Raw genomic sequence first — 21,623 nt, forward strand, 5'->3', positions numbered from 1 at the left:
TACAATATGTACAATAAGTAGAGTACGAAAAATAGAGATCAATATACAATAGGGTGCGAGTCAAGATATAACATGATAATTTAAAGGAGGTCCAAGGATTCACGCAGAGAATTAATAATACTTTAATATTCATATAGTTTCATTTTTGTTTTTATTATGAATGCATAATAGTAATTAATAATAATAATAGTAATAATAATAATAAAATAGTATAAAAGGAGGCCAACTGACAAAGGAAGTATAAACTCGACGGAAATTTAAAAATAATTATATATATATATAAGGTATAATGTAATGTTCGTCGATGTTTCTTGGACGTTCCTACATTTTTGAAAAACACTTGATAATGTTTTCTCAATAATTCTTCGAATTATTCCGTAATGCCAAGAACGGGAACATTGGACTATGTTTATTAGCCTAACTTGAAATCCTGGAGATTCAATAATCCTCGATACACTTGGTGAGTAAAATAAACAGTTATCAGTAAATTAACAAACTGCGCATTGAGACTGTGATTTTAAGCGATCAATTTAACGCAACCCATAAGTCTATTTCACTCTTCACCCGGTGCACTGAAGTACATGTTATTTTTAATCACTCATATCAGCACGTGCTTACCACTGATAAATATTACTTGGTTGTGCAAGTTCCCGTTCTTGGATTTAAAGGAATATAATTCTCCAAAGGGTGGTTTGGCTGTTGTTCAGCATCCACTAATTTAACATTCGAAAATTGTCTCACTGCACGACATTTTATCATCGTCATCATTCAATAACTCCTCAATTGTATACAAAACAACATTGGTATTGCTCTCTCAATCTTCGTTTTGTTCCTATATAATTGGGGAAACTGTTCATCCCTTTTACAATTAATATAAAATATTATCATTATTTTCTCAACTACTATGTATAATACTATACTCATGGATACTACATGTATACGCACACATACATACATAATTATTTATGTATCAATGGTATCTTATGCTTGAAATTGTCGTTTCTATTAAGATGCTATTGCTCCGGGCTCTTTTCATTTTTTTTTCATTTTCTTTCTCCTCTTCCTTCATGTCTTGCTGAAAAATCATGACTGTACATAAACACGGGCACCATAGACTCCAAGGAGAAAAAAAGGCAATAATATAGAACTTGTCTGGAATTGAAGGAAAGCCTTCACATTTCGAAATTGATGAATTGGTTTAAGGTATCGTAGATTCTCTACCTGTGATATCTTATTTTCTATTCACCAGTGAATATCTCATTTTTATTTTTCCGTGAACACTTAAAATATTACAATATTCATCATTTTATATCAAATCTCTCTGATGAAATGATTGTAAGCACATGAAAAATGAAATTGAAATGAAAACTGAGGCAAGAGTTATTCTATTTTTCTGCTATTGACCGTCGCCGTGTCTTGCCATTTGGACGGACCGGTTAAAAATTATATCGAACATAAGGAGATTACATTTACATAAATGGTTGAATGAAACGACTTTTATGAACTTTGGAAATTCTCACATTAGTTTGTAGATTAAACAACGAAAATTAATTCTTAAACAGTGCAGTTTGAAGTTTTGGATTTACATTACGATATTTCATACTTGGAAGCGATGATATCACCATTAAAATTCCGAGCAATCACCAATGGTTGAAGTGCATCCGGCCCGGGTGCATATACATCCGCGTTGATCTCATGTAGACCGGTTTCAAGAGGCGTTTCGCTATCTTTTCAAGTTTAAATATAAAACTCATGTACACTGGTTTTTCAATGTTAAATTTCCATTTCTGACGATACCATCCAAGTGCAAGTGATTCTTTCAAATACAAATAATAATAGTATCATTTTCACTTCAAACCTATGGCAGCCAGAATGATTTTAAAACCAATAAAATGAACAAAGACGACGTTAGAAAAATAAACGACACTATTTCAACGATTAGTTATCAATTTTTTTCTCTCCTACGTTGTTGTTTTATATTTTAAAATGCTTTTGTTCTGGAGAAAAAAAAATGGCATTTCAATATGATGCTTTCGAATTGATGAATAACACTCAGTACGCGGATGCTTCTTTGTATTCAGAGCTCTCCATTGTAAAGAAATCCTCGAGCTTCCATTGGAGGGTCTCGAATGTCGGCCTCTTCATTGGATCCTTGTTCCAACACTCGAGCATTATGTCATAGAGAGCCGTTGGACAACCTGGTGGACACGGCATTCTGTAGCCGTGCTCCACTTGATGCAATACTTCAGCATTTGTCATGCCTAGGAAATTTTTAATCGTTTTTATTCATTCATAGAAAGTCAAATTTCATAAAGAGAAAACTCCACCCCTGTATCTGTATGAATTATTAGAACAAGGTTTCCTCTCACAAATGGTCATTTCATTTTTTATGAAGCTATTTAATTACCCCAATCATTGTAACGCTGAGTTAATTCGATTATCAAAAAATAATTCTTACTTAAGATGAAAACTGTGAGAGTCGAGTACAGATGTAAAAAAATTTTGCTTAGATAAAAAAACTTACCAGGATAAGGAATTCGTCCATAGGTGACAAGTTCAGTCAATAAAATACCGAAAGACCATACGTCTGATTTAATACTGAATTTGCTGTAGTTCGCTGCTTCTGGGGCTGTCCATTTAATGGGGAATCGAGCACCAATTCTAGCTTCATACTCGTCCTCTTTGATCAATCTAGCAAGACCGAAATCAGCTATTTTAACGACATTACCATCAGCAACCAGAACATTACGAGCCGCCAAGTCCCGATGAATGTAATTTTGCGATTCTAGGTATGCCATTCCTGATGCTATTTGAGCGGACATGTCGATCAATTGTTGAAGCTTCAGACCTCGGCCTTTTCCTGTCAATTGTTGTTACAAATAATTAGAACATAATAGACGTATTCCTATCGGTTATTTAACTGATATATTGCCCTGTGCAAGTATATAAATCAACTCTTTGAACCTTATTTTCTATAATTTTTATCTGTCGAGCCACTTTCCCCGGATGTGCTAAGGATTGTTATCAATTGCTATTTTATCGCGGTTCTCGGCTTTCGTGATGAGTCAAAGTTGTCGGGATATTTTTTTTTTCTTTATCTCACGCGGAAAAATAATGTTTCGCTGTTCATTTAGCTTTGATTATAATTTCAACGAGCAATAAAGTTTTTCAATGGGACCAAAACAGCCAAATATGGATTACTGTTGCGCTATAATTTCGAACTAATGAATAATCAACGCTATTGAGATTCATCTGGGTGATGATATTAATTTCTATTGCATTGAGTCTGATAAGTGATTACGAGGACATTCATCGCGGCCATTCAATCCGAGGACAAAATGCTAACAAACAATTGATTCTAATCAGTTTCTGTGAACTGATGGATAATGTTTTAATCAATATAGCTTAAAAGAAAATCGAGAAAAATATCAAAATGAGATTCGGCTTCGGAGAATATGCAATAGGAGAATTTGACGAATGTATCTCTACTAGTCTTATAACTACGTTTAGCCCTGCCCCAAAGAAAATATTAGTTCAATGAAATTATAATTCACTAATTAATTGATTAATTTTTTTTTTCTGTGAGAACAACTTCCGCTTTAATTTCGAAAATGCAGATCATCTAATTGTGAGGAGTGGATGCCCCTTAGCAAATTGAAAACTGGTGCCAGCAGGTCATTCGAAAATTTTCATTACTCTTCGTTATTACATACCTTGAAGGAATTCCAGCAGGCTGCCATTCCTCATCAACTCGGTGATAATGTAGATGGGTTCTTCCATTGTACAAACAGCGTACAGTTGAATGAGTTTGGTGTGCCGTAATTTCTTCATGATTTGTGCCTCAGCAAGGAAATCTTTAGGATCCATTGTACCAGGTTTGAGTGTTTTAATGGCAACTGGCGTTGTGTTATTCCACAGGCCCTCCCAGACCTCACCAAATTGTCCCTGTCCAAGTTTTCTCACAAATTTCAACGATGATCTGTCAATCTCCCATTGATCTCGCGTTCTATGACTGAGACCCTCCGTCACGGGTTTCTCCACCTGCGAACAGAAGCAAATTCGCGCCAGTCAATTCCTGATTGTAAAATCATTATTCTATAACATTGTGCCCAGCATTGTTTGCAATTACCTATATTAATTTTTTCTCACCTTATTATGTACAAACTACATTTAGGAAGCTCCTTAATAACGTGAATGTAAGCAGTAAGATAAATAATATTCATAGAGAAGAAAATTGTTTACAGCACAATGCAAATCGCAAAAAAATGCGTGTGAAGACAGAGACACAGTGAGAGATGAGGATTATGTGATAACGATGAATTAATGAACCTTTCTCATTATTATTCCCAGAATTTTTATTCCCACTCCCACATCAGTCCATCATTATTCCAGAATATCTCCATACTGTTGTTCAACATTATTAATACTTCAAGGTCTATAGAACTAGAAATTGGAAGAGTTGGGTATAATCTATATAAAGATAGCACCATTTTTGTTGATGTTAAAATTAATAAAATACTGTATAAAAATGAATTAATTAAACACCAAGTTCATCAGTCGGTTCAGCAGTCCTTTACGAAAAATATCTCTCGTTCATGTCCATCAGTTTAATGAGTATTAAAAATTTATCAGAAAATATATCAGTTGGATGGATCCTGTGAGTTTCAATATTCTTTATGTCTCCGCGGATTTTTCATTCGCCGTCTCAATGATCGATAAATTATCAATTTCTTCTCTTGATTTTAAGCACTCTCAGTTCGGAATTTGATAGTCAGGTTGCATTCAAACGAAGACAAAAAAATGTAATCAGATACGTTCCAACGATATTTCATCGTGTGCTTTTAACCAGGCACGATGGATGGCAAATACCAGACGACGAAATAGCTGAAACGTTGATATTGTGACATACGCATTCCCTTGATCTTGTGCCCCATTTTTTTTTCTAACATTCTACAACTATTTTCAATGTTCTTAAAACATGATTCCATATAAAACAGGCTTGTGCTGTGATGTTTCGTTGTGAATTATTGTGGACAATTAAATGAATAGATGAAGACAGAGATCAATAAAATTAAGGATTCAGAATAATACAGTTAAGGAGATCAAATACAAACGAAATTTTTTTTTTTGATTCGTTATGAAAACATTTCATAATTCGGACATTCAATTTACCAAGAAAGTCCAGCGGGAAGTAGGGCAAGCAATAACAGAAAGAAATACAGACTAATCAGAGATCGAACCTCCAAGTATAAATTCCTGATGCATTGTATACTTATTGCTCTGATTGTCAAGGATCTATAACTTTTTCAGCAATGAATTTCATCCCTCGATCAATTGTAAATCCCTGGCCGTCAGACTGATACATATATGGTATTCTTGGACGAATGAAACGGTTGAACTTCAGTATCTTGGAATTTGATATCGATTTTCTTCACGATTGGAGCAATAGCAAAACCATCTGTTAATTTTGTGCAGATTTTTTCAATAAGTACAGTTTTTTTAATTGATTTTTATTTATGACGCGCCAAAATTTTTAATTTGCCACAAAAGTTCATGGCTGTTGAACAAAAGTTATCAAGAGATTTATTTGTTTCAACTAAATTCGTGAAAGTTTCAAAATTATTTAGTATAAAATATACCGAAGCCACCCACGAATGCCTATGGCTCAGAATACTTCTGCCAATTACAGAAATTGCTGAAAAAATATCAAGAAAAATAAAAGAGAACCTCATTTAAAAAATAGACGGGTTTCAACTTTTAATTAGTCACGATATTTTTTAAGACGACGCAAAAAAGAAAATAGAAATAAATAAAAAATTATATTCTCGAAGTGGACTATGGAAAAAAGCTGAAAGAAAATGTGGGAAAAATCTAAATCAATTCCCAGAAGAGTGAGGATCAACCGTCGAATAATTTCACCTGGAATTCCCCACATATTCCCTATGTACTCAAAAACTCCGAATGTCTGTTTGATATATATACTGGTGTTTAAAATTCAAATACTGTATACTGTTGTCTCCAAATGCTTCAGCATAAAATCCTCGCACTATGCATTTCACTGTATGCAGTTTACTTACATTTCATATCGACATGGGTAATTTGTCCCACGCAAAAAATAAACTTTCACGTGTTATAAAATGAAAACGTTTGCAGATAATCTTGTTATAAGAATGATTGAGTCAATGTATTTGTATGTTAAGTGGATTCCTCGATAATGCAGACATTCTAGTTAATTTTTATTATTAAAGAAATAACGATTAATTTCTTATTACCTGTACACAAGGCTTGCAGAGATTGACGCATAAGCCGTCGGCATCTTTACTGTAGTGCTCAACGAGATCCTGGAGATTTCTGAATGTTGTCCTTCTTGCGATGAAAAATCCACCCTCATCCAATTGACGAATACGATAATGTTTAACCGTGTCACCATCGCGAACTGAAAACCAGTTTAAACGGATAATCGATCAATTCACGTGTATGATTGTCTACAATTTATACGGTAATGGGTATGATGGTGGAAGAATGAAGAGAAGGAAGGGGAAAAAAAAGAAAATATAAAATCCATACCGGAAAGCGAATAATCATTGTGTCTGCTCTCTGAGTCACGAATCAAGAAAGCTCCGTGATCATTTTCAGGCAGCAACAGTTTCTTCTCAGCCTCAATGCGCTTGATTTTTCTGAAGTACCATCTACGAAGGAAATAACCAATATGGACTGTCTATGTGTGTTTTTTTTAAAACAATATAATAATTAATATATAAAAACAGAGGGAAAGTGACCCTCTTGCAAACCATCAGCCAACCATACAGTAATTAACTCGGCATACTAACGTATGAAATTAAGGCAATAAATAAATCATGAATTGAAACTGAATTGACCCACTAAACGTGCAATGGAGAAAAGTTTTGAAGGATCACTTTGAGGATATTCACATATCTATTAATTTGGGACAGATTGCACTACCGATTTAACACATGCATTACTCAAAAAAAATCATCAGAATTACGACAAGCCCCAGAAACCCTTTTTTCTACATGTCATCGATTTCTGGTGGCATTTGGGATGTGTATAAATTTATTTTCATCCTGCACTAAATTTTACACGACTGGTATGATGAATTGATCGTTCATAATTGTTTTTCAGTCAAAGGCATATAAATGTAAGCTTAGAAGCTTGACTACAAAAGTTGAAAAGCAATTAACGGTAAACACTAGCCAAAGTTGTAAAATACCCTTAAGCTTTATAGAAGGATAATAAAAATGACAATTGGAGCAGTACTTACGGCTCAGCCTCGATTGACTTCAACTTGGCCACATAATTGCTAGGAATATATCCCTCCTGTCTCGTTCTCTTGCTCTTGGCCAACCACCAATCCCCTTGTGTGTCATTGAGTATCTCCAGATGCTCACCCTTACGAAAACTCAAATCCTCATCTGTTCTCGCGTCATAGTCGTATAGTGCTATGAATACTTTGGCCGTAGGTACATCAGCATCTGGTATCTGTGGCACAGGCCTGATAGGATCAGGCGGTGGTGTTGGTACTGGGCTTACTTGTGAAGCAACAGCTTCAATACTTGGATTACCAATTCTATCAGGTTTCTCTGTTTCGGGATCTGTCGGATTGCTAAAACAGTTACCCATTTTTTTTTCTTCTTTATTTTATCTATTTTCTCGTCTAGGCGATAAAATTTCACTAGCGACTAGCGGAAAACTCATAAAATCAGTTATCCGTTTTCAATTCAGCAGTCTTTACATTTATTTTGTTTGTCCCTTTATCCTGATGGCCGAACAATGGAATTTAACGAAATTAGTTAATTGTTATGAGGTTAAAATATTTATTATTCACAGCTGCTGGGCGTTTCTCAAACAAATATACGTGGGTGATCTGATTATGTCGCTTTCTTCACGCATCCGACGCGCCTGATGGATTCCCATTAATATCTTATCCATAGGTAAATATGCAGACTCCCATTACATTGAGGCCTGTATCACCTAGGAGTCCTCTTCGGTTTTGCAATTGTTTTTCTCCAATAAATGCTAAAAATCATCAGGAAGACTCGCTCCTATGTATCCAAAAATCATTCTGAATCTCCATTACTTCCTTTTTCTCTCGTTTCACCTTTTCACCTTCTCGTTGACAAAGATAACAATGTCAAAAACGATTTCACCATTCTTCGTTACTGAACCCACAGGAGAAAAAATAATCGAGGAAGAGGTAAAAAATTACGAGTGGCTCACATGCGCCGTCTCGAAAAAGGAATCTTGGAATCAATGGACGTGACTCTCGGTTATGTACAGACCCACGACAAAGGGCAAGAGATGAGAGGAGAAAGGAGAATGAGAGAGAGAGAAAAACACGCCCAAATCACACGCGCTGTAACCAAGACTCTGTTACGAAGCCAACTGTCGAGTCAATGAAGGGATATGGTGGAGATGGGGCTGGTGTGTACGGCACTTTTATGTGTCTGTGTTTGCCGACAAGACAGGGAAAGTCCAAACCCACTTCACTAAGCTCACGATTGACAACAATTACAGGGAAATTTCACTGGTAAATTTAATTTGTTGCACAGCACAGTTTTATTCTTCTTTAGGGGAATATAGAGTCACCATTTTAACTGAAAAAAATGTGATTTTTGTTGACGTTTTTCAATGGAATCGGCAATATCGGAAAAAGCCCGAGGTGAAAACACCCATAGTGAATGTGGCCAACTGATGTGCTGCCTTGTGCCTTCTACGAGAAGCTACGGACGAGGCGAGGCATTGGACGGTCAGGGAGGGAGCGGGGTGGTCGGTTAGTGGAGAGGAATGGCTGGGGATAGGAATTCAACCGCTGCACGTTCGCACTTGTTCGACGCTGACGAGCCGAGCTCGCCCGAATACACCAACACACACACCTACATCCGACTTATCAATGCCTTTGACTACTCAGTTTTACTTATTTATCTCTTTTTCTCTTTTCCTTCGGATGGGTTTTTACACTCCTACTATGCTTTTGGTATTTCTGCAATGAGTTTTATCGCTGGTCTCTTTTATTCTCTCTAAACGCTCTTTCGCTCCAAAAAATATGGAAGTATCGTGACGCACGCAAATGTTCGAAGGCTTTTTCTACCGTTTTTTTTTCTCATTTCAGGTTTCAGAGTGTGTGAGACTATGAAAAAAAACGCCGTTTACCTTTTAACATCACGCAGCCTCCCTTCGACAAGGATCTCAGGGAGGTCGTCCACTTTTATTCTCCTCCTCAAAGGATTCGCAGGATTTTTTTCGAAAAGAGAAATTAATTGCGCACGCGATTCCAGACTTGGAATTTGCAAAATATAAATAATTGTCATTCAATCCACATATCTAATAGTCTGGAAAAAAAATAACAATACTGTGCTTTCTGTATTACTGTCCTATTTAGTGTTTTCTTTTTTGTTCTGCATCAGCCGTTATTAACCGAGAAATACTATTGTAGTCGATGCATCACGTGAGTTGATCGTTTCGGTTTATACAACAATAATTATCGCTTCTGATCTCCAACAGTGGCAATAAGATTTTTTTTTACCTTCTCAGCAGACGTATGAAGAAATTACGAATTGTCTTGGGCTTCAAGAATTTTGCGTTCATTATTGTTGCACATTCGGATACTGTTGAGAAGTTGCTGGTTATACGGTAATAGGATTTTTATTTTTACTCTATACTACGGAGGGCTGATGAGAGTTGTGTATAGCCTCGCGGACGTCCATCCACTGACTGATTACGTTTTAGATTGATGAAAGATTATTCACGTTCAAGTGTAGGCATGAATGACCTTTTTGTTTGACTGCTAATTTCAAGTTATTAAGACAGAATGCACAGTGCGTTTTGCAATTTTTGATCTGAGTGTTTGTTTTATGTAACCAAATGACTGGACGTTTTAAGAGCGGGAATGGTAACACGGGAAAAGGACAATTGTCGTGAGTAAATGTAAAATATAATATCGCATGCTCGGTTTGTGGGAAATCTTTGGGAATTGAATGAAAAACCATACCTTTTCTTGTCATTTTTCATTTCTTTAGTATTACAAAGGAACACATCGATTAACAAAATCGATTTATTGAAAAATAATGATAATAAATTGTGAATTATTAGTCGATTCGCCTCATTATTACCGCGCTCAGACAGCCTCTGAAATTGCGAGAACATCGTTTCGTCGTTCTGCACTCAATGAATGAATGAAATTATCCCAACCAGTTCAGTTGTAATATTAGGTGAATGATCGGTATGCACGAACCGTTTTTTTGTCTTTTTCTCCAGCGGTTCGTTATGAATTTCAATTTATCAACGGTATATCATTGGTTCCCTTTTGAGTTATTCTGCCTTGCTGCCTTCCTCAGTCTCAATTGGCACTTCAAGAATTTTCGGTCCATATAGAAGAACGTAAGCGCAATGCCACTCACCACCTCCACTGAGTTTTAATATTTCCTCGTTGCTTACCACACTGACAGTCTCGTCGTCGCATTTAATCCATGAGTTACCTTTTTGACGCACCCATGCGACATAATGACCGCTGTTGCTGGAACGGCCTCTATGGGTAAGTACAGCTTGGAGTCTGTAATAACCACTGTTATTCGAGCCCAAATCTAAATAAAAAAAAGAATATTATTTTTTTTTATTCATTTAAAAAAATATTTTGTGCGAGTGCCAAAGAAGTTGAAGTGACCATCAGCCGGGGCTTTCCATCAAGTGCCTAATACATAACTTAAGTATATAATTATATATATATATAGTTACCCTCAGGAAAACAGAAAGATTCCGTCTTCATATTTTCCTCCGGTTCATTTTGTCCTTTTTCCTTTTTGTCTCTCATACGCTGTGCCTCTTCCACTTTCTTATCCTCAAGTGCCTTAAATTTTTCACGCATTGGCAGTAATTTAGCCTGTAGTTCTGGAGTGCAAAGATCGTATGCATCAAATTCCATTGGAAATTTAACATCTTTCAATATCTTGGCATTTGTTGCTCGGTTTTCTTTATAAAAGAAACGAACGAATTGAATAGTGAGGTAAGCTGGCAATCTACTAATTTTGGACTGAAATAATTATTTGAAAATGATTAATATGCAATTGATTATTATACGTTTCATTGAGTGGCAATTTAAAAAGTTTACCGTTTTTGTATAAACAGCGTCCCTTCCAAGTGTCGATGACATTTTCGTGAGCTGCTCTTGCAATTTATTCTTTAAGCCTGAATGCATGTACTTCAGATCGTTGGATATAAAACAGCTCAATTGCAAAAAATCCTCTTTTCCTTTTGTTGGCTCCTCATCCTCAGTTTCAACACATTTTAATTCTGTATCAAATGTCCCTCCAAAGTATTGTTCAATAATAGATGATGGTTTGGGAGCATTCTCTCCGGCATTTGGATTAGCCTGAGAACAATGAAAAAAAAATATATATTCAGACACAATTATGAAAATTCGACTGAACTGCTGCTGTGACGGGTGTGTTGAATGGTCATGAACTATCAAAATTCCCAATCAAAGTAATTAAAATAATTTTGGGGTCAAGAGTTTGATAAATAAATTAATTTGTACCTCAGCGGGTAATTTCTGCTGCAACATTCTCACAAGTTCAGTCCAGCATTCATTGGCATCTTGCTGTTGAAAACCCCCATGCTCTGATTTCTCAGCAAATCTTGGAAATGCTAAATGCATCATTTGCACAAGAACAATAGGTCGAAGTGATGCTCCCTTATCCATGGCCTCATAAAGATTCCTGAGGGATGCTGTTATACATTGGGCTGGTCCTAGTGATGGAAGAGAAATGCCTCCAACTGAGGCAAATCCCCCGGGAAAATTTTTCAACGCCTCACGAAGTGGTGGAACTGTTTTAAGACACTGCACAGTGGCATTTAAATAGCAAGTATTGCCTAGATTCGTTAAACCAGCAGGCAAGTCCAGTGCAGTTGCAATTTCCGCCTCATTCATATCCTCTACAAATATGGGCTTCTCGATTGGCTCAGCTGGCATGTCCTCCTCCTTAGAGCCCATCATCAATACTGTTACTCCCTGTCAGATTAATTTTATTGGCGTCGTCAAGATTACAACAGGATAACGAGGTCAAGTTTAGGATCAGGTTCATTGCACGACTGTCATAAAAAAATAGTGGCTTAACTATTAAAATCTTTATGGAATTTTTGGATCCGAAAAAATAAGGACAAGCGTTCATACCCAAGAAACATATTGAGGGCTTTTTAATACCTTGTTATTTATTTCTGAAAAACTTTGTAGGAAAATGTATGAGACACAGACGTCAAATAAATCCTCATTACCACATTTAAGTATTTATTTAAATAATCCTTCTGGGAAATATTCGGGGAACAAACTACTTACATCTTTCAATTTGATATTCCCCCAATCCTCGTCCTTCAGTGTCATACCCTTTAGCATAACTTTTTGTCTCTCAGGCTGTACTCCAGTCAGTGCAAATAGTTGAGCTTTGAACAGCATTGGCTCCTCATCGGTATTCACCTCTACGTTTGGAAATAACTCCTTTCCCCATTTGACTTTAACTGAATTTAGACAAATTTTTCAGGAGATAATATTTGATAAATAATCAAGTTTGAGGTTAGAATTGTATCCAAGTGAAATCTTGAATAATTACCTGTGTATTGGGGCATTTTCCTTTTGGTACTCAAATAAAACGGTTTTAGAGAAATCGTTGGATAATTTTACCGGCTCAACTAATACTAGTCAATTATTATCTATATTTTTTCGTTTTTTTCGCTTTATTCCCATGCACTTTCAATGGTATAAATTGACTAAGTCATGTTACACACATGCACACACTTATACAGATACATATTTTGACACGTGAATGCCCCACAGCGGAGCTTGCCAGAATCACTGGAGAATGTCACGTGGTTGGGGTGCAGTGTAGATGGATGTTTAAAAAATACGTTATTGATTCTTTCTCCAATCAAGTTATTTATTCATTAGTCATTTTTTTTATAAAAAAAAGCGGAACAGTTTTTGACTTTGAGGAGATGAGTTTTACAGTTGACTTTTGATAATTCGTAGAAAAAAAAATTAAAAACGAAAACTCATCATATTCTCGAAAAAGATGAATGCAAAAAGCAAGAAAAAATCAAGAAGAGAATGCAGTGGGTAATGACGGTTCCGAATAAATTGCTCAACGCTAATTACTAATTCAGGTAAAACATGATGATGATGATCTAAAATTTCTTACATCCACGTAACTTTTGTTGGATTTCCAATTTTGATTGAATAATTTGGGGGAATGGTAAATTATAACAAAATTTGGTTCTGCTATATTACACATTTTTTATTAGGTATTCTAATAAAATTTATTGTACAGATAATGACTCTGTGATACTCTGTGAAACGTGGAACTTAGGGCCAGCCTAATACAATACGGATATTCCACTATTGACGACAGAAACAAAATTAAATTGGTAACTTCATGAATGTTCACATCACTATTCCTTCGCGGAAATTTTCATCATAAATATTACTCTACACTCGTTTGATTTACAATAACATTTTGTCTATTCTTTTTTTTAGTATTAGTTAAATGCACGTTGGTACTTTTTTCATGAGAATAATTATTAGCCTTAAAAGTTATGATGTACAATCCATGGTGATTTTTTAAATTAGTTAATTAAGCCCAAACACGTAAAGTAGTGTCCCAACTACCAGTGGAAAGTGCAGTACCGTCCGGTGATACCCGTAAGCATGAAACACGGTTTTCGTGTCCATAGAGAAGAGCGACACGCTGGCATTTCAATGTATCCCAGACGTTGACAGTGTAGTCATTGTATCCGGCGAATAACAACCGTCCACTGACGCTCAAATCAACAGAATTTGCACCGAATATAATGCTCTCTTTGGCATAGACTGCAACTTCCTTGTCAGCTCGTAGATCAAATAGACGGCAAGTGGCATCGTCCGAACCTGTGGCAACTGCATCACCACTTGGATGGAATCTCACCTTGGAAGATTGATAAAAATGCATGAGCTTTTTCATGACTCAACGACTAATTCTTTTCTTCTGGGAAATGGAGACAATTTTTTTCTATAATGGGAGGGTTAGGAAAACTGTATTAAATGTTTTATAAATTTTTTCGTTCGTTTTGCTGAATCCAATTTTGATCGATAATGTTTGACTAGTAATCCACTAATTGGTTCAATTTTCTTTACCTTCAAGAATGATTCTTTGGGGTTTTTTTCAATGATTAAATGTTTATAGTATTGAATTAAAAAAAAAACATTAGTTTTCAAAGTTATATCGGGTTATATTTTGTCAGCCAGTTTCGTTAACGGAAATGAGTATTGTTAACCGTATGATAACTTGAGTTTCATGGCAGATCTAGTTCATTTTCAATTTTTCTCAAATATTGAACTTACAGAATTAACATCGGAATCGTGTCCCTCGAAACTCTGGACACACTGTCCACTCCTCATGTCCCAAATGAGAATCATTTTGTCGCAGCTTCCAGACACGAATGTATTACCAGTTTCACTCGGAGCCAAATCAATGGACATGACATCGCCCGAGTGTCCATGAAAATTTTGGAGCAACTGTCCACTCTCTACGTCCCACAGTGCACAAGTACTGTCTCCACTGCCGGTTAAAATTTGTTGGTCACTGTTGGGAAATGCACAGCATGACATATAAGAGGTGTGAGTGCCCACTGTTTTTTTTCTCGTTGTCACGTCGTCTTCGAGACTCAGTGGATAGACAGTGACTTTGTTATCAAGACCACCACATGCCACAAGAGCTCCAGTAGGTGCGTATGCACACGCCATTACCCAAGTTGTGGGCATTGTAACAGCGTGCTCTTTATTCGTTGTAAATGCATCCCAAATTATCATTTTGCCATCTTGAGAAGATGAGACTATATGACGCTTGTCTGGTGACCAATCAGAGCACAAGACTTTTGCCTGATGTCCCTTCAACACCCTTCGTGGCTTTACATTTATGCAATTAATAGTTTGCAGTCTATCTGCCACTTCTGACACTGGAATCATATAGTAATTAAGGCCATTTTTAATGACATGTAGTGGAAAATTAATCTGAAAAGATCGCTGATCAAAAGATCCTTTTCTTTCAAGATAGGAACTGCATAATAACATAAAAACAAACAAATTACAGAAATACCAAAAAAAATCAACTACTAAAAGAAAAATAATTCTAGAATTTCGACACTGAGATTTCAGTTAATATCTTTATGTTTGAGATATGGTGAATCCCTTAAATTGTTATAGTAAACACACGGACAATGTCATCAATCATCAGGATTGTGTACATTTGGAATTCGATATACTCCAATGAACGGTTTTTCTCATAGAGGATCATTCTAACGAGACTTTTTTCTTACTAATGCAGTACATCTATATTTTACAAGAGAAAAATCAAAATTAATCTTACGTGTAACATCATTCAGCTTTTTCCTCTCATCGTCGAGGCGAACTTTCAGGCTCTCTGCTTCCTTCTCTAGCTTTTCAATCTGTTCACCCTCGGTTGCCGAATCCATATTTTTCAACTCTATCTCAACTCCAGGAGAAAAGAAAAAAATCCGCACTATTGCCTTCTGATAATGTCAGTGAACAAGAAAGAAAAAAATTTATTTCGTTTTACTACGATAGAGAGGTCACTCGTCCTGTGCATAACAATGACAATCAATACGCATCGATAACTGACATTTCATTCACGGAAACCTGACTGACCAGAGCTTATCATTGCTATCCCTCACCTTAGATTGTCTGTAAACCCTGCCACATTCTTCTTTACATTAGCAACACTACAAGTGTTGTGACAATCAAGGAAAATATGAAAATATATGTCCAGGATGAACTAATGGAGAACACTCGCGGTGCAACGTCGCGACGCGCAGCAGCGTCTGTTCGCTTCGACGCGCGCGTCTGTGAACTGCTTTCAGCTGACTGTTTGATACACATACAAGCTCTCACGCCCTATCGATAACGAGACACTTCCTGCCCCCAGTATTTAATAAAACAAACCTACGATTGTTAAAAATTAATTCCTCCAATTAATCTCTTGCAGACAATAATAGACAGAAGAATTTAATATCCAAAAGAGAAAGTTCTTTTTAATATGATTTATTATGAAGCCTTTGTCTATGTACAAACTAATAATAACAAATATAATTATATCCTGATAAAACATTTTACAGCGTTTTAATTGAGGACTGTGTGAAGAACAAAATAAAATAATTATGGAAAATTATGAGAATTAATTTTCCCGGTTCATTGCGAAATATATTTCACCTTTAATGAGAAAATGGTAAGCCAATTATGAGATCAAAAACAACATATAATATTTAACATATGATTTTGAAAATACCTATCCAAAATGGGAAAAAAGAAAAAAAAATACAGGGTCTCAAATTGCATGGTTAAATGCATACAATTGCATTTTGGAATACGTACAGTGTCACCACATGTCGTAAATCAAGTAATTCATAATTCTTAAACTTATTCAGTGATTAATTCACATTCATCAATCAAGAGTAGTGTCACAGGCAAAATATTTGTTTTGCTCTTTATATATTTCATAACTTCATATATCACCCTAATTCTTATCTATTCTAGTAGAAAAAAAAACTGCTTACAAGACGCACGAAGAAGAGCACCCATTCTTTCATCAATTCAACTAAATAAATTCAGCAACGGCACAACAATAATTTCAGCCAATCAAGTTGATTTTTCATAATGCTAAAGACCTTGCGCTACGTGAATTAAAAAAGATTGTTGAATAGTATTAAAGTGTTATCGGTTAACATTCGTCAACTCGGAGGTTATGAATTCTATTTTTACTGATTTTGTGTTCGTCGTTCGCCGATAATATTCTCCAGTTTTTTCGCTAGATATGGATCCGTCGTAATTTTCTTCGTTGGGGAGCAGTTCTCAGTGGGCCGTTGATCCACGTCCATATCATCTGAGAGCAGGCGTTTTCCAACAGGTTTTCTTGAATCAACGGAAATTATCATCCTGTTGATAGCCTCCAAAGCCTAGAGGACATAAATAAATTCAAATAAATGTGATGTGATGTAATTCCAATTCCATATACATTGAGAGAAAAACAGTAAAGATCTCGAACGCGTCTTAATTGTCTTCAATTTTTTTTCTTATTCAATTAGCCTTCTTCAAAATTTTATTCTTTAATGACTTTAAAATACGAATGAAACGTTGGTATTTCTTATCATTATCAACTCACAATTCTGTTGATCAAAACTTTCTCGAGAAGTTGGTCGTTTATCTCTCAATCTCGGTGAAGAAAATAAGGAAAGGAGGATAAAAAAGGGCATAACTGACCTTAGCGGGGCTGCGACTGAAGCAGTAGCTGAGTGGAGGTGCTACAGAAGCCACTGGTGTAGTGACGGCTTTCGGATCAAGAGTTCGTGTGACAACACTGGGAGTGACATGCCTCACTGGCGAATTCATCGAGGGCTTGCTTCTGGGTAATGGACTCAACGGAAGTGTAGAATTGTTACCACGTGATAGGATAGCAAATTCCTTGACCTTGGGTACATAAACAGCATTATAAAATTTAATTAAATCGCCCCGTATTTCATCACCAAATGTCTGAGACGTGCCAGCCATATTGGAGGGTGTTGGAGGTGCATTAGTGTTTTGATTCTCAATAGTAGAATCAACATCACCATTTACACTCTGGGACTCATTATCAGTGATATTTCTTTCACTTCTGTTGGCTTTGGATATTAAAACCGATCTGTAAATGTGAGACTCTGCTTGTGGTTGAAATCTGTAGCATCGCATAATTTCGGTGAAGGTATTTCTCTCAATTTGAGCTAATTTGCAAACAACATAAACAGCGCACATGAGAATCTGATCAAGATGTCTGTCTTTCATGAGTTCAGTGCGTTCTTTGACAGAATATTCAAAAATCGTCCAAATTTTTTTCTTCAGATCAACATCATTCACTGCCAAGGAGTTACAGAGATTCTGCATGCGTATTGCTCCGAGATTGTAAAATTTACGGAAGAAGAGGGCAACGGAACCAGTCTTTCGGGGCTTGGAAGGATCACGAGGTATATTGGACGCCAGTGAATTTTGTACTCTAGATACATTAGCCTGATCAGCTTGTGAAACAGCCAAGTAAACTCTTGAGCTTCCGTCAATTACAACCTTATGGGGTATTTTATCTTTCAGAAGGCTCTGGCCACTGACTCGACCTGTATTGTCATTGAACAGGCGTTTTTTAACAACACCCGATGATGTAACAGGCGACTGAAATCTCTCTGATGCTGTTGATATTGGACTTTGGTGTACATCATGATGAGTGGTACCCCTGTCCAAGGCAAGTCTACGAAGCACCGGCTGTCCTGGTGTATTTGGATCGACGGAATCTAAAGTACCAGGTAGAGAGACCTCTTCACAACTCGGTACACCTCCAGGAGTATTTCCAATAGCTTGCCAAAGAGGACTGTTGGACTTCCATGCCTGGGATTCAAGGATTTTCTCTTCAATGTCATTCAAGTGTTTGACGACGTCCCTAGCCAGTTGTTCAGCTCGAACAATGACTTCTATCACTTTGTAAAAATTGTAGGGCTCAACATTGAGTGCATTTAGAATCCACGGAAATGTTCGATCTTTATTCTTATACGACCAAATGACAATTTCCAAGCAGCATGCGAACAGACATTGTAAGAAAACCTCATTGGTCAATAGATTTGTAATGTCATAATCAGGCTTAATCCTCTTTTCATCAGTCAAAATTCTCTCCAGTACCTTATAGAATAGGGTCTGAGCGAGAATCAGTCTCTTCTTACTAAAATCAAGATTCGATGTATCATCATCAGAATTCTGGCTGTATGTAGCACAGAAACGTTCACCAATTTCTTTGACTTTATTCTCAACGAGACTGCTAACGTCTGTTGTACAGCTTTTCAACATATCGAGTAAAACGTCACTTGGAGCTGGTTGACGTCTCGCTAAAAGTGCCTGAAGACGACTTACACTCTGGGTTGCTGTTGCCACTGGTGTTACACTTGCCATGTCTTTTGTCATAAGGTATTGTCGGCCAGTCAAAGGAGTTGATGGTTCCAGATCTCTCACGTGGTTTTGTTCTCGCTTCATTTGCTCATGCAAATCAGACACGTTCAATCCTTTATCAGGAGAGCCAATGTTTTCACTGGCATTGGGCCCTGCAAATTAACGCTTTCATCAAACATTGAATACTAGAATTAATGTTGAATTGATGAAAACATTGTATTTGAACAAAAAACCACAATGGTGCTTCAATTGTTAAAAAATACCGTTAATGACTCTGATTGCTTCACCTTCAAAAATATTTAGATTGACAGTTGAAAAAATATATGTTGTGAACGATGAAAATAATAATTGCCCGTTTTCCTATTATCAATGATTTCCCATCACAACCATTCAATGCCATTATTTATTTATTTCATTCTTCATTTATTTAGTTGTTCACTTTTTGTAAAAACCCACCTCTGATTGCCAAACGTCTCGGAATTTTTGCCCGAGTGGCAATGTCCTCGCCAACAATTTCCATACCCAACAATCCGATATGTTTCACTCTCCTCCACTCGGCTGTGTTATCATACATCCGTCAAAAGGAAACAAACACAAGTTCGGGATTAAAATAAAAATGGAAATGTTAAAATCAAATAAAATAGAAGATATGTTCTCCAGTTCCAAGATTAATAAGTGGAAAACATGCACAATTTGGTAGTAAGGGATTTGTAAAGAATTTAGGTTTTTCCTCAAATCCTCTAACCGCTGAGAAAAAAAGTGCCCGATGAAACAAAAGAAGAGTGAACACATGATTGCCGAGTCCTTTTTTTGTTTTTCTCTGTTTCACATACCTAAGAATATTCTCTCATCGAAATCCCCAACTTTGAGTACGTGTTGTTCGTACGCCCTATTGATGGCCTTGTTGTTGCCATCAAAATTAAGAGCCTCCAAGATCCCCGAAAAGTTCGACTGTTCTCCACGAAGAATCCGCTCATTGAAGAGCTTGTTCAAGTGATTCCTCAAGGTGTATTCTTTGATAACTTTGGCCTCGACTCCAATAGCTTCATGACGTTCACATAACAGATGTACAATGCAGTTTGCCGTTTTGGGAGGAACGAAATTATCATCGGTGAAGTTAGATGGTAAACCTGAAAAGTAAATAGTTCGCTGCTTTGGTATACAATTCGTGAATAATATTACAAATAATGGACCTGTTGCCCACGCTTTATTTTCAGTCGACTGATATTTATTTTTACTATTAGATAGTCCAGGTGTCAAGACCTTGTGAAAGAATTCTGGAGTGTTTCCAGCATGTCAATAATAAGGGCAATTAGTTAACATTTTACTCTATATCTTACCTGGAAAATTGGGATTCAGTAAATCTTTTCTATTAGCAAGTAATGCATTGCTATAGACCAAATCACAGCATACTAATAACAAATGGTAGGAATTAACAAGATCATCCGAAATATCTGGGAATTCTCCTTTCACGCAGATAAATAGGGTCCAGCAGAATTCAAAGGCTCTGGATGGTGTGCATGGTACAGCCTTGTGTCTTCTTGGTCTTGGGGGTTTTGAACTATCCTCACTTGGGTTCTTGAATATGTCAGTAAAGATTGGCTGATATTTTTTGAAAATCACCATGGAAACATTGAAATTTCGCTCAATTTTATCGATTTTAGAGCGAAAACTCTGAGGCATATTTGCCATGTCCGCCCATGATTTACATTTATTGAAGAACTGGATGAGAGACAACTTGCAGAGTCCGAGGAGACGCGTTAGCGACACACAATTACCCTCGACGTTGGAGCCTGGTTTTCCTACAGTGGGAGTAGAGGACTCACGACAGGCCACGTACAAGGCGCAGCCAATCCAATGCAATTGATTGCCCTATTGGAATGATCAAATAACATATCAATTTATAACCATCTCACTTTCAATAAATATTAGAAGTGTCGCAATTTATAGCAACAGATCGATATAACACTCATCTTTGAAAGTCAAATACAGGTTTCCAAGAAATGGGAAATTTGTTATTGTTGAAGGACAAAATGATGATCATGTACACACAGCACCTCTACATGACACTTATACAAAGTTGAATGTAAATGGAGTTGCAAGCATTAACCACAAATATTGTGTAACCAGTGAAAACTATGAAATTAATATTAAAAGACGAGAGCCAAGAAAAATATATCCTCTCCAAGTCTGCAACAATCGTGCAATCAATGATATATGATAAATAAATACCTCGAGTGTGTAATTTTGACGAATAGTTGAGTAAGATTTCCAAGCTTCCGATGCAGCCGTTGCATCCATATTAAGTTTTTGGCACAAATCCTGATGTTTACTGTAAGTAGAATCTTCAATATCGTCCGATTGACCCATTTTTTATTCTGAAATTGATACTTTCACGTGTATTAAATGTAAACAAAACAACCAAAATACTGTCGAGAATGACTACAAACAGTGAATGGTGAACTGTGAACTAAGCAGGCACGCTGGTCCCTGCGCGCCATGGGACAATCCCACCCCATCCACTTGGCGGGAAACACTCAATCACCGCCATATTTGCCATATTGGCGGGAAACCAAGACAACTATTGTTTTCCATCCCCATTGTTCTA

The 21,623-nt window shown here is 36.6% G+C and overlaps 5 protein-coding genes across 10 annotated transcripts; 1 reads left to right on the forward strand and 4 right to left on the reverse strand.

The window, feature by feature from the left end:
* Positions 1-121: 121 nt before the first annotated feature.
* Positions 122-9,747, reverse strand: Src42a (Src oncogene at 42A). The gene is made up of 7 exons (XM_064116706.1): positions 9,545-9,747; positions 7,283-7,624; positions 6,568-6,689; positions 6,273-6,436; positions 3,714-4,041; positions 2,525-2,860; positions 122-2,261 (listed from the first exon to the last, which is right to left on the reverse strand). Exons 1-7 carry the CDS (start codon positions 9,604-9,606, stop codon positions 2,053-2,055), a joined length of 1,563 nt encoding a protein of 520 aa, XP_063972776.1. The 5' UTR covers positions 9,607-9,747; the 3' UTR covers positions 122-2,052.
* Positions 7,632-10,257, forward strand: LOC135160705 (uncharacterized). Its single transcript, XM_064117561.1, has 2 exons — positions 7,632-8,995; positions 9,131-10,257. The coding sequence occupies exons 1-2, from the start codon at positions 8,806-8,808 to the stop codon at positions 9,316-9,318; spliced, it is 378 nt and encodes a 125-aa protein (XP_063973631.1). The 5' UTR covers positions 7,632-8,805; the 3' UTR covers positions 9,319-10,257.
* On the reverse strand, positions 10,011-12,809 carry LOC135160310 (ubiquitin carboxyl-terminal hydrolase 14). Of its 3 annotated transcripts, none has more exons than XM_064116742.1 (6): positions 12,621-12,809; positions 12,350-12,528; positions 11,552-11,995; positions 11,126-11,386; positions 10,753-11,047; positions 10,011-10,601 (listed from the first exon to the last, which is right to left on the reverse strand). In XM_064116742.1, exons 1-6 carry the CDS (start codon positions 12,634-12,636, stop codon positions 10,330-10,332), a joined length of 1,467 nt encoding a protein of 488 aa, XP_063972812.1. In that variant the 5' UTR covers positions 12,637-12,809; the 3' UTR covers positions 10,011-10,329. The 3 variants fall into 3 exon arrangements, with proteins under 3 accessions (XP_063972812.1, XP_063972804.1, XP_063972820.1); XM_064116734.1 differs by having other exon boundaries at positions 11,552-12,025; positions 12,621-12,808; XM_064116750.1 differs by lacking the exon at positions 12,621-12,809 and having other exon boundaries at positions 11,552-12,105; positions 12,350-12,491.
* A 466-nt stretch (positions 12,810-13,275) lies between these two features.
* On the reverse strand, positions 13,276-16,753 carry LOC135160454 (guanine nucleotide-binding protein subunit beta-5). Of its 3 annotated transcripts, none has more exons than XM_064117007.1 (4): positions 16,612-16,753; positions 15,408-15,570; positions 14,384-14,997; positions 13,276-13,967 (listed from the first exon to the last, which is right to left on the reverse strand). In XM_064117007.1, the coding sequence occupies exons 1-4, from the start codon at positions 16,642-16,644 to the stop codon at positions 13,638-13,640; spliced, it is 1,140 nt and encodes a 379-aa protein (XP_063973077.1). In that variant the 5' UTR covers positions 16,645-16,753; the 3' UTR covers positions 13,276-13,637. The 3 variants fall into 3 exon arrangements, with proteins under 3 accessions (XP_063973077.1, XP_063973096.1, XP_063973087.1); XM_064117026.1 differs by lacking the exon at positions 16,612-16,753 and adding an exon at positions 15,733-15,890; XM_064117017.1 differs by lacking the exon at positions 16,612-16,753 and adding an exon at positions 15,733-15,889 and having other exon boundaries at positions 15,408-15,639.
* Positions 16,084-21,518, reverse strand: LOC135160147 (retinoblastoma-like protein 1). 2 transcript variants are annotated; one of them, XM_064116367.1, is made up of 6 exons: positions 21,248-21,518; positions 20,356-20,887; positions 19,849-20,145; positions 19,472-19,573; positions 17,315-19,167; positions 16,084-17,010 (listed from the first exon to the last, which is right to left on the reverse strand). In XM_064116367.1, exons 1-6 carry the CDS (start codon positions 21,383-21,385, stop codon positions 16,813-16,815), a joined length of 3,120 nt encoding a protein of 1,039 aa, XP_063972437.1. In that variant the 5' UTR covers positions 21,386-21,518; the 3' UTR covers positions 16,084-16,812. The 2 variants fall into 2 exon arrangements, with proteins under 2 accessions (XP_063972437.1, XP_063972446.1); XM_064116376.1 differs by lacking the exon at positions 19,472-19,573 and having other exon boundaries at positions 21,248-21,517.
* Positions 21,519-21,623: the final 105 nt, after the last annotated feature.

The sequence above is a fragment of the Diachasmimorpha longicaudata genome, chromosome 1 (assembly GCF_034640455.1).
Source record: "Diachasmimorpha longicaudata isolate KC_UGA_2023 chromosome 1, iyDiaLong2, whole genome shotgun sequence".
NCBI classification, from domain to species: Eukaryota; Metazoa; Arthropoda; class Insecta; order Hymenoptera; family Braconidae; genus Diachasmimorpha; species Diachasmimorpha longicaudata.